Here is a 27136-nt window from a genome sequence, read left to right on the forward strand (position 1 = left end):
AGTCATCGAATCAGTCCTGTGTTCATCCATCATAGTCTAGTTTGGTGTTGCCACAAAAAAGGACAAACTCCGACTACAACGGACAATCAAAACTTGCGAAAAAATTCTCGGTACCCCACCTACCTACTCTAGAGGACTAGCACGCTGCTAGCACTAAGACAAGAGCATGCAAAATCCTTTTGGACCCTCCACATACTGGTCACTACCTCTTCCAGCTCCTTCCCTCAGGTAGGCGCTATCGAACAATGCAAACTAAAACTAGCAGACATTCCAACAGCTTCTTCCCTCTTGCCATTAACTTCTTAAACAGTTAACCCACAATTCCATTGTATCATACTGCCAATTTTGTCTTGAGATTGTTGTCACATTTCTGTCAGGCCAATTATACATTATTCATGCACTGTAGTAGTCTCGCCACTCTGCACTATTTGCATATCTGTTGTTGACCAATACTGGCCACTCATGTGGTTGAGAAGTATCTGCACCATTTGCACAAATGACACTGTTCCAGAATATTGCTCTGTTAGTCATTTCAAACATCCCTAAATTGCTAGAGGACGCTGCATCGTTTGCACAATTGTCAAATATATATATATAAATAAATAAATAAATAAATCTATCGGCATTACTACATTACTGGTAACCTTTCGTTGCTCAGTGACTCTCCATACTGTGTTTTGATTTTTTGGAAACTTTTAGTTCAGGGACTGAAATTAGGCTACATTCAAATATTGCAAGCAGTTTGATAACTTGCATAATGTACGTTTAAAGTTCTGAATCGTTTTCTTTTCAATGCTTTATCCTCCCTGCCTCAGAATGCAAATGGAAGAGTCCATATAAAACAATTTTTTCCCATCATTCTCTATGAGCTTAGTCTGCTAGCTACAGACAAGTGAACACAAATATGTAGCTCCATGATATGATTGTTTAAACTTTTGTTACAGGAGTTTGTTTTCTTTTCAGCTCTCGAGCCACGATGGAACGGTTCCCTTGCCGCCCAAGACTAAATGGTAGTCCTGCCTGTCTGATCCAAATGTTCTTTGCGAGTCTCCATGAACCACAAAGCAGTCAGCTAACTAATGAAAAGTCAAAAAAACTTGCTTGTATCCTTTTCGATGCTCAAGTCACAATCTGGCTGCTCTGTCTTTTGTGTTTGTGTGCAGCCATTTATTGACATCTACTGCCTCATTCTTGTCAGAATGCACGCTACTGATTGTAAAAACAGCTGACTGCCAGAAGGTGGTTAGATAAATAAACAAAAATACACAATTCAGTGATTTTTTTTTAACCCTGCAGAAGGTCTGCAGCTATGACTAAGTGTTACTAATGCAAAACAACACGAAAGTATTTGTTAGAAGAGTCACGTAGCCAAGACAATGGAAATCCTGAGTTTCTCTCTTTTCTCAGAGAACCAAGTTCACCTGACAGTTTGTCAAAATATAAACAACAGCCGACAGAATTTACAGTGGGCCAAAAAAGTATTATGGTGGGAAATAAGTATTTGGTCAATAACACAAGTTCATCTCAATACTTTGTTATATACCCTTTGTTGGCAATGACAGAGGAAGAAGTAGTTAGAGGGCTGTGAGAGCCAGAAATCTTGCTTGTTTGAAGATAACCAAATACTTATTTTCCACCATAAATTGCTAATAAATTCTTTAAAAATCAGATTTTCTGGATTTTTTTCCCTTCATTTTGTCTCTCATAGCTGAGGTATACCTATGATGAAAATTACAGGCCTCTCTCATCTTTTTAAGTGGGAGAACTTGCACAGTCGGTGGCTGACTAAATACTTTTTTGCCTCACTGTACATCTCGTTGCTGTCGGGTGGAAATCTATCCATCCATTTTTCGTACCTCTTATCCTCACTAGGGTCGCGGGCATGCTGGAGCCTATCCCAGCTCACTCAGGGTAAGAGGCGGGGTACAGCCTGAACTGGTCGCCAGCCAATCGCAGGGCACATACAGTATAGACAAACAATCATTCACACTCATATGCACACCTTAGAGTCTTCAATCAACCTACCATGCAAGGTTTTGGGAATGTGGGAGGAAACCGGAGGACCTAGAGAAAACCCACGCCAAATAAGGTCAATTTAATATTGATAGCTGGTCAAACATGCGGGATGTGTAGGCATAAGAAATGTACTAGACAAAGTGGTATCCAATTTTTAAGCGGGGTCTGGATTCACGCATTCAGTGGACACGCCCACTGCGTTTGAGAGCGGCTACATTTTTAATGATTTTGAGACATTTTTCTATATACTTGATTTTTTTTTTTTAATCATTCAAATTCAAAACAAAAATAAATGTATTTTCATATATATATATATATATATATATATATATATATATATATTCTAATGATAGTCCTCGGCGACCAGGTTTCTTCTCAAGGTCACGAGACACACTCTAAGTGACTCACCAAGAGAAGGCAAGCAAGTACGCTCCATGACTGTTGAAAGATGAATGAATCATCCCTACATGAGAACTGGACTCTCAAACCAGGTCAGTTCTGGGAGCCATATTTGTTTAAGACTTCCATTTCTGTTTCCAGTACAACTCTCATCACTTTGATAAGAACTAGTTTGTTTAATGAATGGACCAGATAAGCCCAAAGAAAACAGTAGGGTAATTATAAAAACATATAATACTTCCCTCTTGCCAGCATCGTCTTACACGTGGCTGCTGCAGTGAATGATTCCATATGAGCCGCTTCAGATCACCTCCAATATCAATGGAAAGGAGGAGGGGGAAGGGACACTTAAAGGTCAGCTCAAATTAAAACATTTAGCTGTTAAATGAGATGACAAAGCCTTTACTTTGAACTGTCACTTCTGCCCGCCTGTGGTCTAAGTGGACTGTTTCAGCAGTGTCTTTTTTTGGTGGTATAGTACAATGAATTTTAGAATCCCAATTCAAATGAGCACTAAAAGTCTGGATTTGGATCATGATCAAAGGTCAGTCAGCTCCAAGAGGAAGAGGATGGCCATGGACGAGTGGCGCAGTTTCATCCCGGCGAAGGAAATTTGTTGCTCGAATCTTGTCTCAGTTAGTAAGGATTTGTGGACCGGAGGGTTTGAAGGCTCTGTTCCAAAATCTAGCAATTGGGATGCTTGTCCTTAGCTCGGTTGAGGTGCCCTTGAGCGAGGCATTGGGATCTCAGGCTATGTTATGGCTATGATATGTTGTTAATCCTTATAGACACTTTGTGGGGTCTGTGGATAAAAAAATACAAGATCTGTTTACAGAATGAACTACCAAGTCTGTCAAGTCACTGACAGATTGTTAACCAGTGTCTGCGGGCTGGCTGTGTCGAAGGCAGAACTAAATTACACATCACATAGGAGTCCTATTAGCACATTGGTAGGTGTCTGCCAATGGAGACGTTGAGGCCCTCGCAACAGGAATGATCGTCGATGAGATGGGACAGTGAGATGTTGAAAATGCCCTACATGCCCTACTTGCATTTTCTTTCCGAGTCTGTACCATCAGGATTTGCAGATTGTAGGGGGTTTGTCTTCTGTAGTCATCCTCACCTTAGCTGCTGTCACAATGAGGAGAGCAGGGTGCTCATCAAGAGAAGTTGTGAACCAGGATAGTGTGGATATTTTGGAGGCTTCATAGAAGAGGATTGAGTAAATCAGGTAGTGATGGGTCTGGCTTTTTCCTTCTGAAGTCCATAATGTTTTCAACGCCCCTCCTGATACACTGGGGTTTATTCGACTAACGGGTCTCAAATTGGGGTGCTCGTACCCCTGGGGGGTTTCACAAGCCATAACTTGGTGGACCGCAAAACAATTTGTAATAAGTTACATTGTCAAATCAAATCTCATTTATAAATCAGATTTCCTACAATGTCATGCTACTCAAAGTGCTCTACACCGTTAGCCCCCTCCCGCTGCTCATCCAAAAAGACACATACATGCAGATCAAAATAAAAGTAATAACCTATGGCTGACCTATGGTCGGGGGAAATGAAGCCAGGTGAGGAAACATCATCTCAGGGAGACGTCTGCACCAAAATCAGACAACAGACCACGGCCACAGGACGCCAGCATGGAACCTCAGTCAAGAGGAGCCACACATGGCGACTGAGGATGCCATGAAGCAGGACCATGGCAGCCCCGTCCAAAGGAGAGGACTCCCTCTGAGGAAAAACTGCAAGATAATAAGAAAGATAATTAAAAATAATAAAATGATCGTAAATACACACAAAAACATATTCATAAAATATATATCTTGTCATATGGAAAACCGGTGAAAATGACTCGGCTCATTTTGTCTGTTTTTTTCCCACGGGAATTAATGTCACTAGTTACTTTTATCAAAAATAGTCGCTAGAGCGGTCTGAAAAGTCATTGAATTTCGCAACCAAATGTCTACGCTGCCAACAATTGCCTGTGCTGTTGTAAACTTGCCCCTCTTTCTCTGTTCACAGCCATGTTAGTGGAAGCAGTTCAGCTCGAAACGATGGAGATGCTAGAAATGAACAATTGAGCGACCAACCGAAGCACCGAACAGCATTTGGCCACATCTGTTCATCATATCAGTTGATCTCTATCAGGGGGAAGACAATAACCACGAGATGGGCTTTATCCCTACAAAGGATACGCAGTCTAATACAGTTCAGTTTGCTATTTTTGCCTTTAGATTTGAGGTCCTGTCACAGCAAAGTCAAGCAGACAAACTGCATGAATGTTAGTCCACACCTTTCAAAGATGATGACAGTTGCTCCCCTCAAACAAAGTGCAGACATGTTGACGAAGCTGTATGATGTCCCACTACGCCCGTAGTATGCGTTATAGATCTCCTACAGTTGGAGCGCCTGGATCTTGTTGGTCATTGCAAAGTGTGGCGAAGCACGAGGCCACACACAGAGTATGTGAGCGCTTCTCTTTCAAGTGCAGCCAGAGCCAGTCCACCGAGGTTTGTCTTCCCCTCAGCACACTCCAGCCAAAATATGTTTCTTTTTCAAACAATGCTGTTGACCATTTTCATTGTTTTTTTTCCGTTGACCTAATACCCAATTCTTACTTGTTGTGGGGATGGTGGTTTTTCCATAATGCAAAATGTGATGAGGCACAGAATTCTGAGTTTAAGTTCAACATTATTTAAAATGGTTACGGGTGGCTGTTGGTCAAATCCAGTTGTTTTTGTTTTCTTTCTAGGATTTCAATAAGACTAATTTATCACAATGGGTTGGATATGATTCAAAATTATTGCTTTGAAAAACAGAAATAATCAGTAACAGTTTGAAGAAAATTGATAAAGACCATTAAAAGTTGAAAAGGACCCGAGCTAGCTGTGCTATTGCGGGTCAGCAATGGACTATGTACTCAACGCTTCAGAGTTAGTGTCATGCTACGAGCCGGAAGTCAAATGCATAGTGGCAATGTGGGGAACGTGTTGAAACTCAAAACCGAGCATGAAACGTGGACACTGGAAACTCGTACACCTCGTAATCCCTTCCACCGGAATGCTTAATGCATTGCCGTGCATATGGTCCATTCAAACGCTGTCTTCCACAGACAAACAATCCCTGAAGTTGATATTTTTACTGCATCATGTATAAGAAATTCTGTAAAGGGCACATATGGAGAATTGACGTTGAATTGCGTATATACAGATAGTTGGGTCTCTGGAGTGTGTGAAGCTTGAAATTAAACCACCAAATCAATCTGTTGTCAGCTGCCTATTTCTGAAAGTGTGTGCAAGCTTGAAGCCACGAATTGCGAGGCTGGGTGAATGATCTGCCACATTAAAGCCACAGCCAGTCACTGTATGAAACACTATGTGAAAACAAAAAGGTAAGCAGAACTGCATTGAATTTTGTTGGATGCACAGATTAGCGTTCACTAACAGGATTTAAAACATGACCTTCGGGGTATTTTGACACAATCATGTCACAGACATGTTATACTAAGACACTTTGGGAACTGTTTTACATTGTGAGGAAATAAAAATCAATGAAAAGTGAGCATGAAAAGTCCACTTCAAATTATGCATAGCGCATACCACTCTTGAAAACCTCTGGCATTTTTTAGATTGAAGATATGAGGGACGGACCCTAAACTATTGACAAGATTAAAGACCTGAATACAAGTAGTCGGAAGGTTTTAAGGGAAAAAATTGAGTTTGAGTTGCAACACCTGCTAAAAGAATGATTACTTGGCTTCAAGAATGTCACTAATGAATCTTGTTAGAATTTATTATTGGTCAAATAATCAAATAATAATCACCCCCAACTATTTTTTTTTTTTACAACTAATATGCATTTTATTCTTATTTATGAAAGATGGACCGGGATCCTTAACTGCAAATATTAGTACTGAGTGTATGGTATACATTTGGTGTACAAAATTTGAGACAGCAAAATGCTAAATAGTTAGCAATCGTGATTAGCATGAGTGCGCTAGCGATTACCATTTTAGGTCAGAAAACACTAACTACCATTCAGCTCACTCATAAATCATGCTATGCACATTACACATCTAACAGTGTCGTAAAAATCACTTACAGGCGCTCCTCTGTCATTTTTGGCAAAGATTATCAGTGGTGCAACACTGCGTCCGTCTGCAATAAATGTCCGTCCACGTGAAACATTGGTTCCGGAGGTGCAAACATGGTTCTGGGCGGGACTTGTATTTATTTATTTATTTAAAATATTGGTCACGGCGGAGCTTCGAGGCAGAAATTTTGAAGTCGACTTAGCAGAGTTATTTGAACCCCAAACCCCCCCACCACTCCTACTTGGCTTCAGATATCAGAAATCGTATTTCTTATTTCGTATTTCCTATAGCTTCATTATTGTTTGTAATTTAGAACAAGCTTTGGGGTGACATCTGATAAGTTCTTAGTATTCAGCTGCTGCAGCTCTGCGTTTGGTTCCTCATATTGGAATGGACAACTTGATAAAGAGACGTTTGCTTGGACATGTAGTCTAACGTTTTTTTTGTTACTACATTTCATACTTTAGTCCGCTTCTATGTTTTAGCATTTTGGGCTCACTTGGGGCTAGCAAGATTGACGTCTTCCAGAGTCATCAAAGTAATAACTTAAAACCTGCTGAAAATCATACACCCGCCGCAGAGCGCTATTGGCTTTTTTTTTTTAAATTATCTTCTAGCTTCATCATCCGTCATACTAAACATAACATGAACAAATTTGCGGTCCTATGTGGTAGGGACACCATTGTCAGTGACAAATATTTTAACAGTGTGGAACTTAAAACCCTCAAAGACTCTGGCCGTAGCTGTCCCCCTCCTTCTAGACGTTCGATACCGCCAGTCTTGGAGCTGAACCGTTCTTCCAGAGGGGCGATAAAGCAAAGCGAAGGACTTAGGTGGACATTGATAAAATGGCCACGAGAACACGGTTGAGATCTTCTGCAAAATAGCTTTGTGATGGAACAGCCTCATCTGCAGAACAGTGAGTACAACGGACAGACTGGATGGAATTTTGGAGTCCAAAATCAATGATGAGAGGAAAACTGGTCAGGGGGGCTGCGAGGAGGCCCAAGTTCAGTTTTTCCAGTGGAACATTCTCAGCTAATTGCTTAAGTCTCACCTATTTGAATTTTTTTGCACTTTGTCATGCCACAAGATGGCACCAAATCCTGGTTTATAGAATGGTCTTAATTGGTGTCAAAGAAACTATGTTAAAGTGAATCATCTTGACTCAAATGCAGTACTAAGATCCTTGTGTATGTTTTGCATGCAGCATGGTTATTAAAAAGCTCAAGCAGATATCTGCTAATGTTGTAGGATGCGTTTGAAATGTTTAAGTGGTTAGGATGATAGTTGGTAGTATATTTATGGTTTACACTTATTACTACAGTATTGCTATGGGCACATTTTGGGGTGGGAAGGCATCAACTGTAGTTTTTAGTTTTTGCGGCAGGGCTCTGCCCCCATTGTGACTGACTGGTCCTAAGTGTGACAACAATCTCCCAGATACTTCATAAATGTGGGTTGTGGTCTAGTGTGGCAAGATGGAACAGTTTTCTTACCAAGAAAAACATCCAAACCCAAATTCAACCTTTCCAGATTACCCTGGATGATTGAGAATCTACACAGACACCAGAGCCCAAAAACCTCCATCAAGTCTTCCAAAAGCACAATTGCAAAAGATATGTTTGACAGATGTTAGCATGTCTACCTGACAGTTTGGAGGTTCTGGGGTCAAATCGCCTCCTCAAATCTCTTCGTGTGTGGAGTTTGCCATTCCAAAAACATGACTGTTAGGCTCATTGAAGACTCTAAATGGTCCATAGGTGTGAGTGTATGAGTGAAAGTACTCCACCTCTCTCCCAATGTCAGCTGGGATGGGCTCCAACTCACCCGTGATCCTAATGAGGACAGGCACTACAGAAAATGGATGTTTAAAAAAAAAAACACTGAACATCACCCTAATAAGACCATACCCACTGTGAAGCATGCTTTTCTTCAGGAAGTGAACAATAGAACTCACACTAGGAAGATTGTTGAAAATTTTATTGAAGCCCTTCAAACGCTTATTCACTTCCATTTGCCACCAGGGCAGCACCTCATCTTCTTTTATTTGATGCCGCTGTTGCTCATGGTCTGTGCCCGGCACACTCCCTTTCCGGCCACTTCGAACGGCGCCCCTTTGTAGGTCGCCACGCAGTCGCCGTCTGTGCGCAGGTGCGGCTGAATTTGCTCCCAGACTTTCTTCTTGGGGTTCAGCTCTCTGTCGGGCTCACCTGCAAGTGTTTAAGAGCTTTAGACTGCAGTAACAACCCTCACATTTCCGATTCGGACATTTTAGCATTCTTAACACTTGGCTGAGCGATTGGAAACACCAGGATTCGATTGATGGGAAAATAACTATTAAAAAAGGACTTTGTACCTAATAAAAAACAGTCCCAACCCAAAAACAGACCACCGGGAAGGCCGTCTTCTCTTTAGTTCCTTCTATTGGGCACAAGAAATTATTTTGGGACCACTAGAAAAAACAACATGATGGATGCAGCTGTGGCTCCACCTTAAATCGAAAGCCGCACTTTGTTTTTTCTCTTAAGATCACAGTTTGTTGTTGTTCCTGACATGATTGTCTCAAAGTCCTTTTAAATAAATGAACTGCATCTAAATCAAGGTACACACTTACCGACAATCGGGCCTAACTTGAGCATCCCTCGCCATCAAAGTCACCAAATGTCTCTGAAAGATTATCCTGGACGATTTTGCTGTGGTGTGGGGTGTGTGAAAAGGCTTTTTTTTTTTCCATCTCTATCTGCTCGGAAAACAGTCAGGTCGACATTCATAATGTTAAACCTGTTTAATATTTATGATCGTAAATCCTTGTGTGTGGTCTACAACTAATTCAGCTGAGCCACAGACTCCGTGATTATGACGTGAAATGGAACAAGACTATTAGGAAGCAACCTGAAGATTGCGCTATTGCCAAGACATAGAATCTTTTTGGATCAGATCGCAACTGAACCAATACAGTCCTTGAATCGAATTGTGATATCGTGATAAGAAATGTTGCAAAAACGAATTTTTACACCCACACCCATACAGTGTACACAACTTACGATAAGGACAATAGCACACATTTGCATATTTTTTCCTGATCACCGAATGGGGTCTCATCCATTTTAAGAAAACGATTAAGATGTTTAAAATGTGCATGATTGTACCCCACTTAGATATCAGCAACAGGCAAGCAGTTTAGCCTCTTGGAAGCAGCATTGATAAACAGGTCACAGGTCATTTAGCTGCAAACAGCACAGAGAATGCAATCTTTTTCCTCTGATGATCATTGTCAGAAGATTTGAACGACAACCGTATTTTCACAACCATAAGGCGCACTTAAAAGTCTTAAATTTTCTCCAAAATGGACGGGGTGCCATATAATGCGGCGCGCCTTATGCGTGACTTTGATGAGCGCTCCGCTTGACTGACTGGGAGCATTTCCTGCCGACACGCTGCTTATGTAGAGGAAAGGCGGACATGACTGAGTGGACAGCATGCAGACGTAAAGGGGGAAGGGTGCGCGTGAAGGAGGACGCTAAAGACACGCCCCCAGTTGGTATATAGCGCCGGTATGTGCGTTGTGCAAAACAACATCGGTTTGGCTAACGACCCCCAAAAATGGCACCTACGAAGAGACACGCTTACGAAGCACAGTTTAAACTGCAAGCTATCAGTTACACAGAGGAACATGGGAATCGAGCAGCCGTGAGAGAATTCAAGATCAACGAATCCATGGTTCGCAAGTGGAGGAAGCAGGAAAACGAGCTTCGCCAGGTCAAGAAGACGAAGCAGAGTTTCCGCGGAAACAAGGCGAGGAGGCCCGAGTTGGAAGACCAACTCGAGCACTGGATTAATGAGCAAAGAACAGCCGGGAGAAGAGTCTCTACAGTCACCATTCGACTGAGGGCAATAACGCTTGCAGAAGAAATGAAAATCGAACATTTTCAAGCAGGTCCGTCTTGGTGCTTCCGTTTTATGAAACGGTACCATCTATCCATCCGGGCAAGGACTACCGTGGCGCAGCAACTTCCGGCGGATGACAAGGAAAAGCTGGCCATCTTCCGCTCCTACTGCAGTAAAAAGATTGCCGACAAACACATCCAGCCCAACCACATCACCAACATGGAAGAGGTGCCGCTCACTTTCGACATCCCGGTGAACTACACCGTAGAGAAGAACCGGACCGGCACGGTAGCGATATGCACAACGGGGCACGAGAAGTCGGCTTTTACTGTTGTGCTTGGTTGCCATGGTAATGGACAGAAACTGCCACCAATGGTGATATTTAAGAGGAAGACGCTGCCTAAAGAAAAGTTTCCAGCCGAAGTCATTATTAAGGCCAACCAAAAGGGCTGGATAGACGAGGAGAAAATGAGAGAGTTGCTAAGTGAGGTGTACGTAAAGAGACCGGATGGTTTTCTCCACGCGTCACCGTCTCTGTTGATCTGTGACTCGATGCGCGCCCATCTCACAGCCGCTGTGAAAAACCAAGTGCAACTAAGACTGGGAGACAACGCTGGGCGAGTTACGCCACTATATGTGAATGGATTGTGGATGCTTGGGCTAAGGTATCTGGTTTGACTGTTGTCCGAGCTTTTGCGAAAGCCGGCATCATTGCTGATGATACTGACTCTGACAATGACGAGAGGGAACCCGGCATGGTTGTTGGAGAACTTGCCCAGCTGTTCATTTTGGATAGAGAAGATGAGGACTTTGATGGATGAGGATTGATCAAAAAAATAACGTGAGTACATTGTTAAATACTTCAATAAAGTACAACCGAACTCAGTTTTGTATGTGTTAAATACAGAAATAGACCACGTAGACCTTTATTGCTCAGCTTTTATTTTTTTTTTGTCAATGTCTTTATGTCTTAAAAGCGTTCTCTGTCAATTGACTGTCTGTTGTCATACTAGAGCGGCTCCAACTACCGGAGACAAATTCCTTGTGTGTTTTTATTTGGACATACTTAAATAAAGATGATTCTGATGCTGGGTAACTGAGACTGCGCCTTTTAATACGGTGTGCGCTATGGTCGTGAAAATACAGTAACTTGCCGTGTTTTTTCTGGCAGCCAGAGGACCAAGGAAAAGTCAGATGTGGAAAATTTAATTTTCGCTAACTAAAAGGGGAAAAAAAAAAAGTACCTGGGAAGCCCTGGAAAGTCACTCTGTCCCCTGGCACGGCGCCGCTGGGAGGATCGAGAATTTCCACATTGTCGGGCGAGCTGGCGCACATGACCATGGCCTGAGACGTCACCCCTCTCATCTTGGCCGGCTTCAGGTTACAAAGCAGAACTGCCATGCGGTTCTGCATCTGCACCAGAGAGTGAAATACATTGTTACAGTCAATTTATTCCGAGACAGGAAAGGAAAAAAGTCAAACCCCTCACGACATTTTAATAAAGTGGAATATCACATTATGTAAGAAACTTGAGCATATTTTCCAGCAGTTCAGTTCAAAGTGAGCATGTACCTGGTCCAGAGGCACATGCATGACCAGCCCGCTGACCACCGTTCTGGGTGAAGGCTCCCCGACGTCCACCTGCTCCACATAGAGACTATCAGCGTCCGGGTGCTTATCTGCCGTGACGATGCGTCCGACGCGCAGGTCCAGCCGAGACACATCCACCTTGGCGTCATCCTGACCAGGTGTCGCCACCCGCTGTGGCTTTTTCTCTATGCGTTTTATAGACAACAACAGTTAGCATCCTCGTGGTTTTACTCCACGTAAATTCAGACTTAAAGTACAGTGGAAGCCAAACTATTTGAATTAACTCCACAAGTTCCTTCTGCTTTAATTGCATCGCCACCACAAAAGGGTACCAGTGCCGTAACCATAGAACAGGAAGTAAAATGTGCCGTAAGATTTCAGATCTGTAAGCATAAGAAGGACTAACAGGTGTCTTCCGCTTCTTCTTTGGCATTTTTTTTTTTTTTTTGACATCACCACTGAATGGTACCTGATGGTAAAGAGGAAAAGTGTGATGATAACAGAACAGGACGTGGCACTTCATGTGAGACTAAAGCAGTTATTCTTAAAGTGTGGTACGTGTACCACTAGTGATATTCTGTCTCTCTTTGGTGGTAAAGAAAATAATCACTCCCCAAGTACAGTTCAGTTTAATTTAACTTTTATCATTTAAATTTCACCCCTCCTTGAGCCGTCATCTTATCGTGGTGGAGGGGTTTGTGTGTCCCAATGATCCTAGGAGCTCAGTTGTCTGGGGGTTTATGCCCCTGGCAGGATCACCCATGACAAACAGGTCCTAGGTGAGGGACCAGACAAAGCACGGCTAAAAGATCCCTTATGATGACGACAAACTACGGACTCAAGTTTTCCCTTGCCCGGACGCGGGTCACCGGGGCCCCCCTCTGGAGCCAGGCCTGGAGGTGGGGCCCGAAGGCGAGCGCCTGGTGGCCGGGCCTGCACCCATGGGGCGTGGCCGGGCACAGCCCGAAAGGGTAACGTGGGTCCCCCTTCACATGGGCTCACCACCTGTGGGAGGGGCCATAGGGGTCGGGTGCAGTGCGAGCTGGGTAGTGGCCGAAGGCAGGGACTTTGGCGAGCCGATCCACGGCTACAAAAGCTGGCTCTAGGGACGTGGAATGTCACCTCTCTGGCAGGGAAGGATTCCGAGCTGGTGTGTGAGGTTGAGAAGTTCCGACTAGATATAGTCAGACTCGCCTCCACACACAGCTTGGGCTCTGGTACCAGTCCTCTTGAGACGCATTGGACTCTCTTCCACTCAGGAGTTGCCCACGGTGAGAGGCGCTGAGCAGGTGTGGGTATACTTATTGCCCCCCGGCTCGACGCCTGTACATTGGGGTTCACCCCGGTGGACGAGAGGGTAGCCTCCCTTCGCCTTCAGGTGGGGTGATGGGTCCTGGCTGTTGTTTGTGCACTGAAGAGCAGTTCAGAGTACCCACCCTTTTTGGAGTCCTTGGAGGGGGTGCTGGAGAGCACTCCCGCTCGGGACTCCATCGTTCTGCTGGGGGACTTCAATGCTCACGTGGGCAATGACAGCTAACGCTACTGCCCCTGTGACCCGACCTCTGATAAGCGGTAGAAAATGGATGGATGGATGAGAGTGAAGCTCTGAACATCTAAAGGGTAAATTCACGTTTTGAAACATCTTTTTTATGATGTCACACAGTAAGGAAACAATGGCAAAGAGAACTGCGATGCTAACCATAAAACAGAAAGTGGCACTTGTGTGCCTTGAGGCCTGTGAGCATCTATAAATAATCATTTCAGCAAGTGTGTTTCTTTTTGTGAGGCCACCACAAATGGGTACAAGAGAAGTGTGATGATAACAACTGAACAGGAAGTAAAAGTTTCCATTTAGCAAAGCCTTTGGTTGCTCAGGATAGTATACATAAATAGTATACTGTATATCGATCCATTTTCCATAACGCTTAACCTCATTCGGGTCACGAGTCAGCTGGAGCCTATCCCAGCTGAGTTTAAGATAGAGCAGGGCACTACCAAGACTGTTTGTCAGCCAATCACAGGGCACAACATAGACAAAGCACTCTGTCACAATAACCCCGATGAATAATTTAGAGTGTTCAATTAGCCTTCCATGCTCCGGAATGTGGGAGGAAATCGGAGTACCCAGCGAAAACCGACATGACCACAGTGAGAACATGCAAACTGCATACAGCAGTGGCCTTCCTGTAAGGTGTTTCCATGTTCTCGCTGTGCTTGAGCAGATTCAAACCTTGAACCTCAGAACTGTGAGGCAGATGTGCTCACCACTCACTCACATTGCTGCCATAAACAATACAATTAACTACCAATTACATAAAAAAATATTACCAAGCAGATACTAATGTATACAATTATATGCTACACAAACATAATAATTCCAGCTATAAAACATGTTTCCGATAACACTATTTCTGCACAAACACCTTTGGGTTCCCTTACAGTGTCTTTTGTTTGGCATCTTCACACTTCAAAATGTGATCAGTTTTACTTTAGTCTTATTAACTGATTATCACACTTGTGTTCCAATATGGAGTTAAATGTTACGTCCAAAAAAAGAGGGGAAAAAACATCACCTGTAAAGTTAAGAACGTTATTATGAGTCATGCCTGAAACAAATGAACTCACTTGTTATGGAAAATCTATCTTTAGAACAACTTGGAAGTCAATGAGCATCATGGAACACATTGTATTCTACTTTGAAGGGTCCACTGTATTCACAACATGTTTGAGACAGAAGCATCTGTGAGTGTTTTCATGCTAGTTTAACCAAAAATGTGCGGCACGAGTTTCTAGGAACCGTTTGTTTGAAAGCGTTTGAAGAGGTTCACCGAAGAAGCGACTCTCTTATTTAATAAAAAAAGGGAGGCATCTGTCCGGAATAAGCTCTCAAACTCTTCCAATTAATGAAGAATGCCACCGATGCCCGCCCCGTGGATGTGCCTTGCATTTCACATGAAAAGCTGAAAAGGAATGAGACGCTACCAGCTGATGTGGAGGACCTCTGCAGATTAATGAAACTCAGCTGCGGCTTTCTTCGTAACACGAACTTACTTAAAATGCTGCAAATGCAATAAATTCACCACGGGTTTATGACGATGATTGGGGTGGGGGGCGTTGCACAAAAGACAACCCATCAACACTTGATATGAGAAATGTGAACATCCCGAGATGAAATGCATGTTTTTAATCTGACCGACTGCTTTTAAAAGAGTTGAAATGTCAGTTTTAATAGCTTCAATTCAGCGAGCACACAAACAAACAACCAATGGAATCCACAGCTCGCGAGGTGTGATGTGACGGACAGACACACCAGTCAATGTTCGTGTCACAACTTCAAACGGATTAATAATGAGAGTAATGTTGATGTGCGCCTTCAGTCACCTTTTTTCTCTGGGTTCTTTTTATTCTTGCTGTCGTCTTTGTGGGGAGGACTCTTGACAGTGGTGGCGGCGTGGGTGACAAAGGGTGCGGGACCACCGGTTTGGGGTGGGGTGGCATTGGACTTCACATTGTCTTCCACTGACGACGTGGGAACGTCTCGCACTGTGGGAAAAGGAAATAAGTAGATTTCATGACAAATCGTTCCAAGTGTCAATCAAAACTTTGCAGTGCATTTTTCCCCTTGAGACCATTTATTATTGAAATAATTAGGGATGGGCGAGTACCATTACCAAGTATCGGTATCAGGGCGATACCGGTCTTATTTCAATATATCAGGTACTCGTGAAGTAGTTGGCGCTACACTGCCGCGGTTTGACACAACTGCTTTGGAAGCTTTTGAAACTGTTTGAAGAGCTGACCAAGCAAGTCAGCTCCACGAATTACTGTAATTTCTCATGTATAATGCGCACCCATGTATAATACGCACCCCCAAAGTTGACCTCAAAATTCTGGAAAACCCTTCTACCTATGTATAATGCATTTTTACAATGCATGATTTTGCTTCTACACTTATGATCAAAACCTGAAGCATCTGTATTTTGTTAGCTTTTTCAAATAATTATTTTGAAGGTAAGCACTTTATTTGAGCACGTAATACTTTTTTTATTTACTTGCTCTTATTTTGAATTTCACAGCCCTACTTTTATTTAGTAAATGAGAAAACACACAGTTGTGCTCATATGTTTGATTACCCAGGCAAAATTTGTAAGATGGGTACAATTCTTTAATGAAAACATGAAGGGCCAGGCAAAACCTTTAATTTTATTTTAATGGGATTCAAATTCAACTGTCAAGCATTTCAGAAAAGCATTATCATTAAACAAAACATAACCATAAAGAAATTAATGATGGTTTTTGTTCAGTCATCAGTCATATTTAAAATAAAATTAAAAAAAAAAAACTATTTCACAAATTCCGCCTGGGTATGTAAATTTATGAGCACAACGGTACATATATGCAGTCATATGTACCCCTGTCATATTGGAATGAAAGTGTAGGCTACACCTTTTTCATAACCTTTAGATGGCGGCATACATTTATAAAATGTGAAAGTTTTTTTCCATTTTCCCCTATACCCATGTATAATGCGCACGATTGGCTTTTGACTATTTTTTTGGGGAAAAAATGTGCATTATACACGAGCAATTACGGTAATCAGTGGCAGATGTAATACCTGCTATCACCACTTTTCTGAGAGTTTGGGAGGATTATAGGGTCGAATCGATGAAGAACACCTTGCTACAAGCTGCAAGGTAGCGCTTGGCTGACATCGAGAGAAATTCACTTGACAGCTTTGCAGCAGTAATCAATCCAAGGTAACTAGCCTAGTAATTCAAATGTTAGAAATTATTTACAGAGGTGGGTACAGTAGCCATAATTGTACTCAGTTAGTGTTTTGTTACTTTAGAACAATATTACATAAGTAAAAATAAAAAGTAGTCATCCAAATAATTTAGTAAATATTAATTAATTTTTACCTTTAAATGAAAATTCAGGGAGAGGTAACTGTTAACCTTTTTTTAAATTTTGCAGTTCAGTTTATTTCTAACAAATACTAAAACTTGAAGAGTTGTTCAGTTTATTTTGCATTTTTGTTAATTCGTTATAAACAAACACTAAAATCACACTAGGGAGAGTTGTTTGTGTTTTACATTTAACTTTTATTAATTGTTTACAAATCACAAAGAGTTGTTTTATGTAGGATTTCAATTTTCTATTGCAGTGACTGTGCTGCCTTTTTCAAAAATAAACGTCTTTGTTTGAAATTAACTGTCATTGTGTTTATTGAAATTGTATGTATTTAAAGTACAAGTGGTAATTGGTCTCTGTATTTATCGGTATCGGTGATGCTCATACAGGTATCGGTCTGAAAAGAAGTGGTATCGAACATTCCGAGAAATAATTAATTCCAGGGTCAAGCTGTCGCAGTCACAAAACCATTGAAGGGGACAAAAAAAGGGAAAAAAAACAACCCTGAATGAATGAACCCTGGGAGGAAAAAAAACTCATCACCACAAATGATTTTGACAAAGCCAATGAACGGAATGGTTTCTTTTTTTTAGATGTGACTCATGCAACTCTTCCCTGCCTACATCTGAGCAGGTCATGAACTCTCTCTTGGATGAACCATCAAACAATGTGAAAATTGTCCCCATACTCGTCCAGTCTGTTTTTAGGTCTTGGTAGTTCTATGGAACAGAATCGTTCATTGAAACACTCCTTCTGCAAACTGTCTGATGCTTGGTGCCCCATCTTTCAGCGGTCAGATGTTAGTCATACTGCTCCTGTACTGTGGAAAAGTTCTACTGTCATTCAATTTCCAAAGGTGTCACACTCCAGCAAGAATAATGATTTTAGACCTGTGGCATTAACGTGTTGTTATGAAGTATTTTGAGAGAGTGATTGATGACACCTCTGGTGATACCCCATCTGAAATTTCCTCTTTCAGTTCTTGGTGTGAAATGAACTCTCGCTGTCTTAAAACCAGGACCAAAACTAAAGAAATTATCTTTGATCCTTAAGTAGTAAGACGGCACGACACGATAATAACCAGTGACAAGTCAAATTGACCAGGTCGATTCGTATAAATATCTCTTGAGATGGACTTGTCCTACCATGTGCAAAACTGTCTCCAACACTGCGCTTAATTTGCAGACCGAGTCCAGCTGTTTTGTGTGTGCAAAGAAAATCATGACAATAATGCTGTCACGGAGAGTCTGATCAGATGTAGTATGGCAGTATGGTTTGGCTCACTCACAGGTAGGGGGCGAATAAATAAATAAATCCTTCCCTACCGTCAATATTTGATAAATAAGTTTTTAAAAAAAGTAGTCAACCTGGCTCACAGAATTTAGAGGATCCTTCTAATGATCTTTACTCTGAGTACGAGTTATTACCATCCACGAGATGTTACAGAGCGATCAGCTACAAAAGCCTGCACTATAAACTCTCCTTCATCCCAACATCTAGCTCACTATTAAACAAACAACCTGAGAAAACACGAGGCCCTAATTAATTTGTTTCATGGAGAGATTTGATCAGCATCATCTGATATTTTATTTACTGACTCACGTTTATTTGTTTTACTGTTTTTACTCTATTGAACTGCCGTAATATACAGTAGTACCTACTGCCTAGGTCATATTTTACTGGATGGATTTCTGTTCTTATTGCTGCCACTTTTTTATTTCATTTTCAACGTGAATTTACCTTTTAGATGTTCATTTATTATTATAATAACAACAATAATTATCAACTGATTATTGTTGTTTATTTGGTATTGTTTAATGATCAAGAAAACCAAATATACAACAATGAACAATATCACACGAAAACGTGTGACATTATACTCACCAACCTTTTTGAAACTGAGAGCTACTTCTTGAGTAATGACGAATGCGAAAGGTTACTACCGGTAGTTTGATAAACCGTAATTTCTCGTGTATAATGCACACCCATGTATAATGCACACCCCGAAGGTTGACCTCAACATTCTGGAAAACCCATGTATAATGCATTTTTACAATGCGTGATTTTGCTTCTACCCATATGATCAAAACTAGGCTTTACACGATCAGGATTTTTAGGGCCGATCAGCGAGTTTAAAAAACCGATAACCGATCACTGATCCGATCAAAAGATGGAGGAATGTGTCTATTTAAATGAACTGTTCATTTACTGTATATACTTGTGTACTTAATTGCTCAAAAAATTATACTTCCAACAAATAATGTATCTCTGTTCCTCTATTTATGCCAGTGAGGCATAGTGACAGACAGAACAAATGGTCTTCTATTAGATGGCCGGAAGCAAATACAGTAATTAATGTATCCACTTTTTGTGACATTTTTGTTTGTTGGTGTGCCGTGAGATTTTTCAATTGTAAAATATGTTCCTTGGCTCCATAAAGGTTGGAAATCACTGCAGTAATCAGTCAGGTCAAACCAACATTACATGACAGAAATAATGGATGCTAACTTACAGTAATTAAATTACTTTATTTTTAATTAAATGACTTCACCCACACCGAAACTTTCGAGCACGATTCGACAGAATGGCGGCATGTTTACGTCCAACCGTTCGTGCTACCGGTGGCTAGCTAGGCGACATAACGTTTCTGTTGCCTGCTTGCGAGCCGTATCGTATTCAAAGTACGTGAACATACCTCAAGCAAGCCTTAAACAAACGTCCTCTCCTGTTTTGAGTACCGGTGACCACTAACACACGTTTTCCGCCCATTTTGTCCTTATAATCTAAAGTCGGCGCGCTGCACTCTTGTTGTCGTCGCCACGGTAACAAGTGCATCCGGTCTTATTTGAGTTAACAATATAAAGCCCAATGATCGTAAAAAATGTGATGTGGTGGTATCGGAATACAATATTTTGTTGTAGTAGTCTGACATAGTGCAATCGTGAAAGAGCAAATTTGTCTTGTAGTCTGATCCCGGGCATTACGTGTTGTCTGTCTCAGACGTGTTGTCTGTTCCACACCGCCGACATACCTACATACATACATACATACATATATATATATATATAAATAAATATATATTTAAATAACTTTATTGGCCGTCAGATATTTACAGGACTACGTCAAAAGACACGCGACGAGGCTAAAAATAAACTAGCTTTTGGATTCAAATATACTGTGCACGCGGCAACGTGGAGTAAATGTCTTTAGCGGAGCCGATCAATGGCAAATTATGACAAAGACGATCAGCATAAAATGTTAATTATCGGCCGATGCCGATAAGGCCGATAAAATCGGTGTAAAGTCTAATCAAACCATGAAGTATTATCTGTATTTTGTTAGTTTTTTCAAAGAATTATTCTCAGGTTTAGCACTTTTATTTGAACGCGTAATACTTCACTTTATTTACTTTCTCTTATTTTGAAATTCACAGCCCTACTTTTGCTCATATGTTTGATTACCCAGGCAGAATTTGTAAGATGGGTACAATTCTTTAAAGAAAACATGAAAGGCCAGGCGAAACATTTAATTTTATTTTAATGGGATTCAAATTAAACTGTCAAGCATTTCATAAAAGCATTATCATTAAACAGAACATAACCATAAAGAAATTAATGATGGTTGTTGTTCAGTCATATTTAAAAAATTAAAAAATATTTCACAAATTCTGACAGGGTATGTAAACTTATGAGCACAGCTGTACATATATGCAGTCATACGTACCCCATTATACACGAGAAATTACGGTAAACTCCTGAGGCTGCTTAAGGTTCAACGCAAATGTCTTAATTCGATTAAATGCAAAGACGAAAAGCAGAAATCAAAGGATTTGCATAATTTTATGTTAAACAATGGCGTTAAAATAATTGTTGATTATTTAATCATTGATTAGTTGTTGAACCATGGATTCATTGTTCTTAGATTGCACAGGAGAACCAAATGTTGAGGCTGCTACGTGTATTTCCGAAACTTTACATTCAAACAAACTTAAAAAAAAAAAAAAAAAAAAAAAAAAAAAAAAAGATTACTTTTATCCTCTGGTGCATAGCCGTGTGGTGCTATGCACCAGGGGGTTAAATGTCCCTCACTGTGCGTTCTACAGTAGATTAACAGTAAGACTAAGGGCGGCTTTACCTCCCCTCGTCTTCTCTTTGTCCAGCAGCTGTTTTTTCAGGTCTTCTATATCCTGCTTCAGCTTGGCGTTTTCTACCAGGAGTTTCTTCTCCTCTCTGACACTGGCCTGGATGCCTACAAGGAAGACAACTTTTATTAAAGTCTCTTAAAACGGCACAAAACCTCTGAATTTTAGGAAGTGCTCCTCCACTAAAGCAAACATACTAGTGTGAAATATAGCGAAGGCTTGGCACTCAACTCGGCTATGATATGGCTTAATATCCTGTATATTTAAAAGGATTTACTGGCTTTCTCTTTAAGCAGCTGGACTTGCTGTTTGAGGTACTCGATGATCTGGTCAGCCTCTGCGGCTCGCTGCTCCAGCCTCGCCAAGGGGTTTGGACTCGACATTTTGAACAAGGAGCGAGCTACAAACCTGAAAAATAAATGGCATTCGCAAATTACATATTTGTTTTTGGAACCAATCCTCCATTACTAAACTGAAAATCTCATCGATTCAAGTTTTGCGCTCAGGTTAAAGTAAAACAAAATATTTTGGCGCCATCTAGTGGATTCTTGGTGTTATCCTTAGGTTTGATTAATTGATGCCGTTTTTTTTTTGTCTGAGTATGAGATGCCCTGTTTTGTTGGTAGCCCTTGAATGCACATCCAAAGTCAAACGGAGTATGTTTTTGCTTCTCTCCCACTACAGCAGTCTCTGGCCCAGGGACACAAAGACGCACTCTGGAGGGGATACAAACCGGCGACCCTTCGGTTGCAGGCCATATTCTTACCCTCTGTACCACGCCGCCACCTAAAAGACCATGTAGTCTACTCTGCCATTACAATTTGCCTGTATTCCCTAACAGACATTGTGTGTAAATGCCAAAAATTCATTCAATGGCCCATATTTGTCGTGCTAGTATGCAAATTTGTTTGCCCACATCAGTTTTTGTTAGAATGTTATTTGGGCTAGGATGCCAACTACTATTGATGAGCCTCATGTGAAGATGATTTGTGTTGGATACATTTTTTTCTGCATACATTCGTATATATAGCATGGGTTAACATGCTATAGATGCATGTTGATGCTTTATGATCCTCTCCATTTTGAGCGCTGTGCTGCCATGTCGCGGCATATATATACACATACATACACACACACACACACATACTCTGGACTGCTCGCCAATCGCACGGCGCACATAGGCAAACAAACACATTGACACCTTATACAGTCTTGTATAAACCTAATAATCTGGGAGGAAGACAGAGTACCCAGAGAAAATGCACGCAAGCACGTCAACAACATTTGTGGGTAAAATGTTTTGGACATTTTTATAACAGTTCTTCTGAGAATATATTTGTTTTTTAAGAATTACTTGACTGAATGTATGTACACATCTGACAGATTGTCCTATAAACATTATAGCTGTTGTCCAATTAGGTATTTGGTGAAAATTAAATCTACCAACCAGTTGACGTGTAGAAAAGTTTCAATTTTGTTACAAGTTTTTCACCAAAATGAAAAGAAATACGATAAGCAAGGAAAAAAGTACACAAACCATTTGCTTTACTGGGCCACATAATGATGCGGTAGGCTGGATCTGGCCCCCGGGCTTTGGGTTTAGTGCACTTTAGTACTTTAAACCAACCGTGCAGTACCAAAAAGCGACACGGAGCCTCAAGCCAGGTCCTAGACTCACTGCACTGTCAATTGGTCGAGTTTCATCACTTCAACGTAACACTATGACTCATTTTGTTACCCATCATTTCTTTTGCTTGTGTAAATAGCAACAGCATACCTGCTGACCTTGCCCTTGCCTATTGGCTGGATGCCTGAAGTGAGAAAAAGGTGACCTCTGTCCAGAAGGCGCAGCAAAAGATAAACAATTAACCAGTCAATCCCAAATGACACTCAACAAATGGATGACAGCAAACCTGAATTTTCATCTCCCTGAAGTCATTTACTGGGATGACAAAAAAATCAGTACTTTATGATTTGGAACTTAGGTTAAAATAATAATAATGTTTAGAGCTGGCTCAAGATGGAAAAAAAAGATTGTTGAATGATGAGGAAAATTGGAAACATTTAAACGCTGGAGTTGATTGGGGGGGGGGAGAACAACTAAATAGGGATCAAAGAGTTGTTTTTCTTGATTTAATTTAAACAGGGCCAGCGGGGCTCGCCACATTTAAGGCGGAACATTTAAACAAGTCATGGTACACAACCGGCAATAGAAGCACATATGGATCAATTCAGAATCAGAATAATCTTTATTTGCCAAGTATGTCCAAAAAAACACACAAGGAATTTTTCTCCGGTAGTTGGAGCCGCTCTAGTACGACAACAGAGTCAATTGACAGAACACTTTTGAGACATAAAGACACTGCAAAAAACAGTCACTGAGCAATAAAGGGTTAATAGTTATCTGGTAATGCCGGTACATTTTTACATTTTACTACTTTTGTTACTCACCTCATTCCATCTCTAAATATAAACACAGAGGGGATTGTTTAAACGAGTTCAAGGGGGAGTGTTTGCATCTTGTGCCCCATTACGACGAAAACAAAAGTGCCGTTATAGCGCCACCTTAAGTCTTTAAAGGTAACTGCACACTAAAAATATCCATACAAGCCCCCCTTTAATGGTTAGAACGTTTATACAGGCTTGACCATACTAGTCGAATTCTTCAAAATACCCAAATCTTTTATTTTTTATGACAGTGTGTATGCTAACAACACTGAGAGTGTTGTCAACATGAAATCATGTAAGACCTCAAAGGGAACTTTGCGATGCTGGCTAAAATTTGCTCTTTTAATAGGCAAATCAGGGAATTAATACAAATAGGCAACTTACTGCAGAAAAGGAGATATTAAAATAGCTAGCTGTCACTAATAGCACCAGAATTGCTCGAAAGACGTGGCGATCAAAACATTTATTCGTAGCTGGCCTTGCTCGTAGGACTGTTTTAGCAGAATAAGGGACGGAAACATAAAAATAGATGAAACTTACATGAACTTTCTGCAATCACCTCTACACGTTTCCTCAAGCGTCGACCAGGGTTTGCCACTTGCTTACTATAGCTAGGATAACACTAATTTAGTACAGGCGGGCGCAAGGGTACTAAATTTGGCCCAACGTTTATAGATGTGGAACACATGTGGACCCTACAATGACATACGCCGGGCTTTATCTACATGCTATATAGATCGTTTCTACCGCTGGTTTTCAATGGATCGAAACCTATCGCCTGTTAATAATTACTTCGTAACGACATTTTGACGGTAGCCTGGAAAAAAAGAGAAAAACATTGTACAAATTCGTAGTTCAAGTCCTCTTTATTTGCATCCCATAACCGCAACTGATCTGTAAACCCATGTGTAAACCATTACCTGGTATTTGTCGCACAAGTGTGACGTCACAGATCACGTTTGCTGCCTTAGCTGGCGATAACGCCCGTCTTTCTAAATGAAAATATTGTTTATATCAATCTGTTGTTCATGCTTCTAAGACGGCCATACCACTTTACCGTAAAGCGGGAATAGACACGATATTCGCAGGTAATGTGTACATTTTGTATTCCTTGGTTTGCTGCCTGGAAAGCATTTTTAATGATGTGTTCAGTGGGTTTATGTTGACTGCAGGATCAATGTACAGATTGTGCACTGTGCTGATGGAATAGGTTTAAGTTTAAAACGTAAAAATATAGTCTCTATATATTGTAAATTAAACGTCTGCTATATATATATATATGTGCGCGTGTGTCATGGCAGTATTTCTTAATTACAACTGATGATTAGAACGGCAGTGTTTACTGTAGTGCCAAGTATCACCAGGTGTCAGTAAATACAACACAAATGAGACCTCTTTTACCTGTTTAATGATAATGCAGGATGCAGCCCCTCAAGGATGCCCAGCTGGGGGCTTTTACCTTCTTTGCCTCGGCGCTCCCCCATGATGTGTGCGGCAGCAACGGCCTCCCCCTGACCCCCAACTCCATCAAAATCCTGGGACGTTTCCAGATCCTGAAGACCGTCACCCATCCCAGACTCTGCCAGTATGTGGACATCTCCAGAGGAAAGCATGGTATGGGTTGTGTAACCTAACCCGTGGAATTTACGTGACTGATTATCCCTTGGCGTACCTATACATATTGCTATAGTGTCTTCACCTTCTTCTACTTCTCTTCATGCAGAACGTCTCATCGTTGTTGCTGAAAACTACGAGAGCAGTTTGAGTGATCTCCAAAAACACGGTTACAAAGTCAGGTGGGAATTGTTAAAAATGTCTGCGTAGATTCTCCGTCATCCAGGTTATGGTAATCTGCAACGGTTAAATTAAGGCAATTGGACTGTTCTTCTTTGTTGAAAATCCACATTAATGCTCCCTGAACAACAGGAGACATTAGAGGACCTATCTAATACTGCAAAGATTGGCACTTATTCCATAGTTCTGGACTTAAAAACGATGTCTGTAGAAATCTGTAGAAAGAAAATAGTAATTTTAGGCTTGTTTTCAGAGGACATTTGATTTTCAGACAGATTTTAGCCCGCCCACAAACCTGTGTGAGTTTGCTCACGTCAGCGACAGAACGCGAGCGGATTTCCTTAAACTAGTCTTGGTTGCTTCACAAATCGATACTATGGGTCTGTCCACACTTCGTCTGTTATTTTTACGCAATATTACCCAAAGTGGGGAAAATAGATTAAGAACAACTCTAAACGCTCTTGGGGTCTGAGAAGTATTGTAAAACTCTGCGTATATCCTCATTCTGTGGGAGCAAGCCATTTTGGTGACCTCTGCTCTAAATTGTCCGTAAGTGTGAATGGTTGTTTGTCTATATGTCTCTTACGATTGGCTGGCGACCAGTTCGGGGTATACCCCACCCCTCACCCAAGTCAGCTGGGCTAGGCTCCAATTTAACTAAACTTAATGAGGACGAGTTCTATAGCTCCTACAGTATATCGTTAAAATTGTATCTATTACAATATAATATGCTAACCTTTGTCTTTCAACCACATTGGAAACATCAGCTTTACAGATGCCATGGCTGTTCCATGTCGTGGTAAAGAAGTCTACAGCACCACATGATGGCAAAGTAAAGGTTTTGTTTTTGTTTTTTTAATCTGAAGGGACACAAAGGGAGGCATGTGAGACATTTATCTATTCAAGTGGACGATGCATTAGGGCGATTAATTGGGGCAAGGTATCTGTTTGAGGAAATGCGATGTAATGACATTTGGTGGCTGTTCCAGTGGGAGTAATGACCGACCTCAATGGTGGCGTAGTGTTTGTGTGACACAAATGTGTGTGTTCAGCCCAGAGAGGGTTCTGCAGATCGCCTACGAGGTCCTGGAAGGCCTGGCCTTTATGAACAAACATGGTATGGTGCACAGAGCCCTCAGTGTGCACAATGTGCTACTGGATTGCAAGGTAACATTATGCTTAATTCAAATATAATGCGTTGACTTTGCCAGCTGATGTCATTGTGAGATGTGTTTCTTTGTAGGGAAACATCAAGCTGGCAAAGTTTGGCCTCTATCACATGACCGATTACGGCGCTGATGTGGACTTTCCAATTGGGTGTGTAACAAAATAAATCTGTCGTTAAAAGATCACACGACGCAGTTTTTGAGTGGATAGCTTCAAAACATGCTTTTCCACAATTTTGATGCCTTGTGCAGGGGGTTTACAACATTTTGAGGTACGTGGCACGAGAAGGCATGCTCAGTAACCGCCATACTCATTTGACTGTTTTATATTTATGGCCTAGAAGTGGTTTCTATACAAATATTAGTTAACCCAGGTTAGTATTAGAGTATTCTGTAAAAGAAATTCAGGTTACATCGTCGCGGGAGGAACAGAACTCAGTCATTAACCTGAGTGTAGATACTTCGACAAAGATTCAAAATGTGTGATCCTCACAGGTACCCATCATACCTTGCTCCAGAGGTGATTGCGCAGGGCTGCTTTCACCCCAGTGACCCTTCCCACGATGAAGCCCCGCGGCCCTCGGGACCCAAAACTGACGTGTGGTCACTTGGCGTTCTGCTGTTTGAACTTTGTGCTGTAAGAATCTTGTACACAATGTTACATTCAAGCAAGTCTCGCTGCTT

At 41.4% G+C, this 27136-nt stretch overlaps 2 protein-coding genes and 1 long non-coding RNA gene across 4 annotated transcripts in view; 1 reads left to right on the top strand and 2 right to left on the bottom strand.

Moving 5' to 3' along the window:
• Positions 1 to 2378: 2378 nt before the first annotated feature.
• LOC133404250 (uncharacterized) lies at positions 2379 to 6607 on the bottom strand. The gene is made up of 3 exons (XR_009768794.1): positions 6520 to 6607; positions 3962 to 4160; positions 2379 to 3543 (listed from the first exon to the last, which is right to left on the bottom strand). It is a non-coding gene; the product is annotated as an uncharacterized LOC133404250 (long non-coding RNA).
• A 1878-nt stretch (positions 6608 to 8485) lies between these two features.
• LOC133403612 (aminoacyl tRNA synthase complex-interacting multifunctional protein 1-like) lies at positions 8486 to 27010 on the bottom strand. 2 transcript variants are annotated; one of them, XM_061678619.1, is made up of 9 exons: positions 26961 to 27010; positions 25192 to 25240; positions 24033 to 25122; positions 21322 to 21452; positions 21038 to 21151; positions 15374 to 15535; positions 11975 to 12177; positions 11647 to 11815; positions 8486 to 8724 (listed from the first exon to the last, which is right to left on the bottom strand). In XM_061678619.1, coding segments are annotated over exons 3-9 (948 nt in total). In that variant the 5' UTR covers positions 24035 to 25122; positions 25192 to 25240; positions 26961 to 27010; the 3' UTR covers positions 8486 to 8557. The 2 variants fall into 2 exon arrangements, with proteins under 2 accessions (XP_061534603.1, XP_061534604.1); XM_061678620.1 differs by lacking the exon at positions 26961 to 27010 and adding an exon at positions 22822 to 22878 and having other exon boundaries at positions 24033 to 26477.
• Positions 24236 to 27136, top strand: part of tbck (TBC1 domain containing kinase) — a 31992-nt gene continuing 29091 nt past the window's right edge. Inside the window, exons 1-6 of the mRNA XM_061678618.1 lie at positions 24236 to 24580; positions 24913 to 25106; positions 25216 to 25288; positions 26339 to 26453; positions 26530 to 26603; positions 26948 to 27089. Of these exons, the coding sequence (XP_061534602.1) occupies positions 24914 to 25106; positions 25216 to 25288; positions 26339 to 26453; positions 26530 to 26603; positions 26948 to 27089 (597 nt within the window). The 5' untranslated portion in view covers positions 24236 to 24580; position 24913. The remainder of the gene's footprint in view (positions 24581 to 24912; positions 25107 to 25215; positions 25289 to 26338; positions 26454 to 26529; positions 26604 to 26947; positions 27090 to 27136) is intronic.

The sequence above is a fragment of the Phycodurus eques genome, chromosome 6 (genome assembly GCF_024500275.1).
Source record: "Phycodurus eques isolate BA_2022a chromosome 6, UOR_Pequ_1.1, whole genome shotgun sequence".
Lineage (NCBI taxonomy): Eukaryota > Metazoa > Chordata > Actinopteri > Syngnathiformes > Syngnathidae > Phycodurus > Phycodurus eques.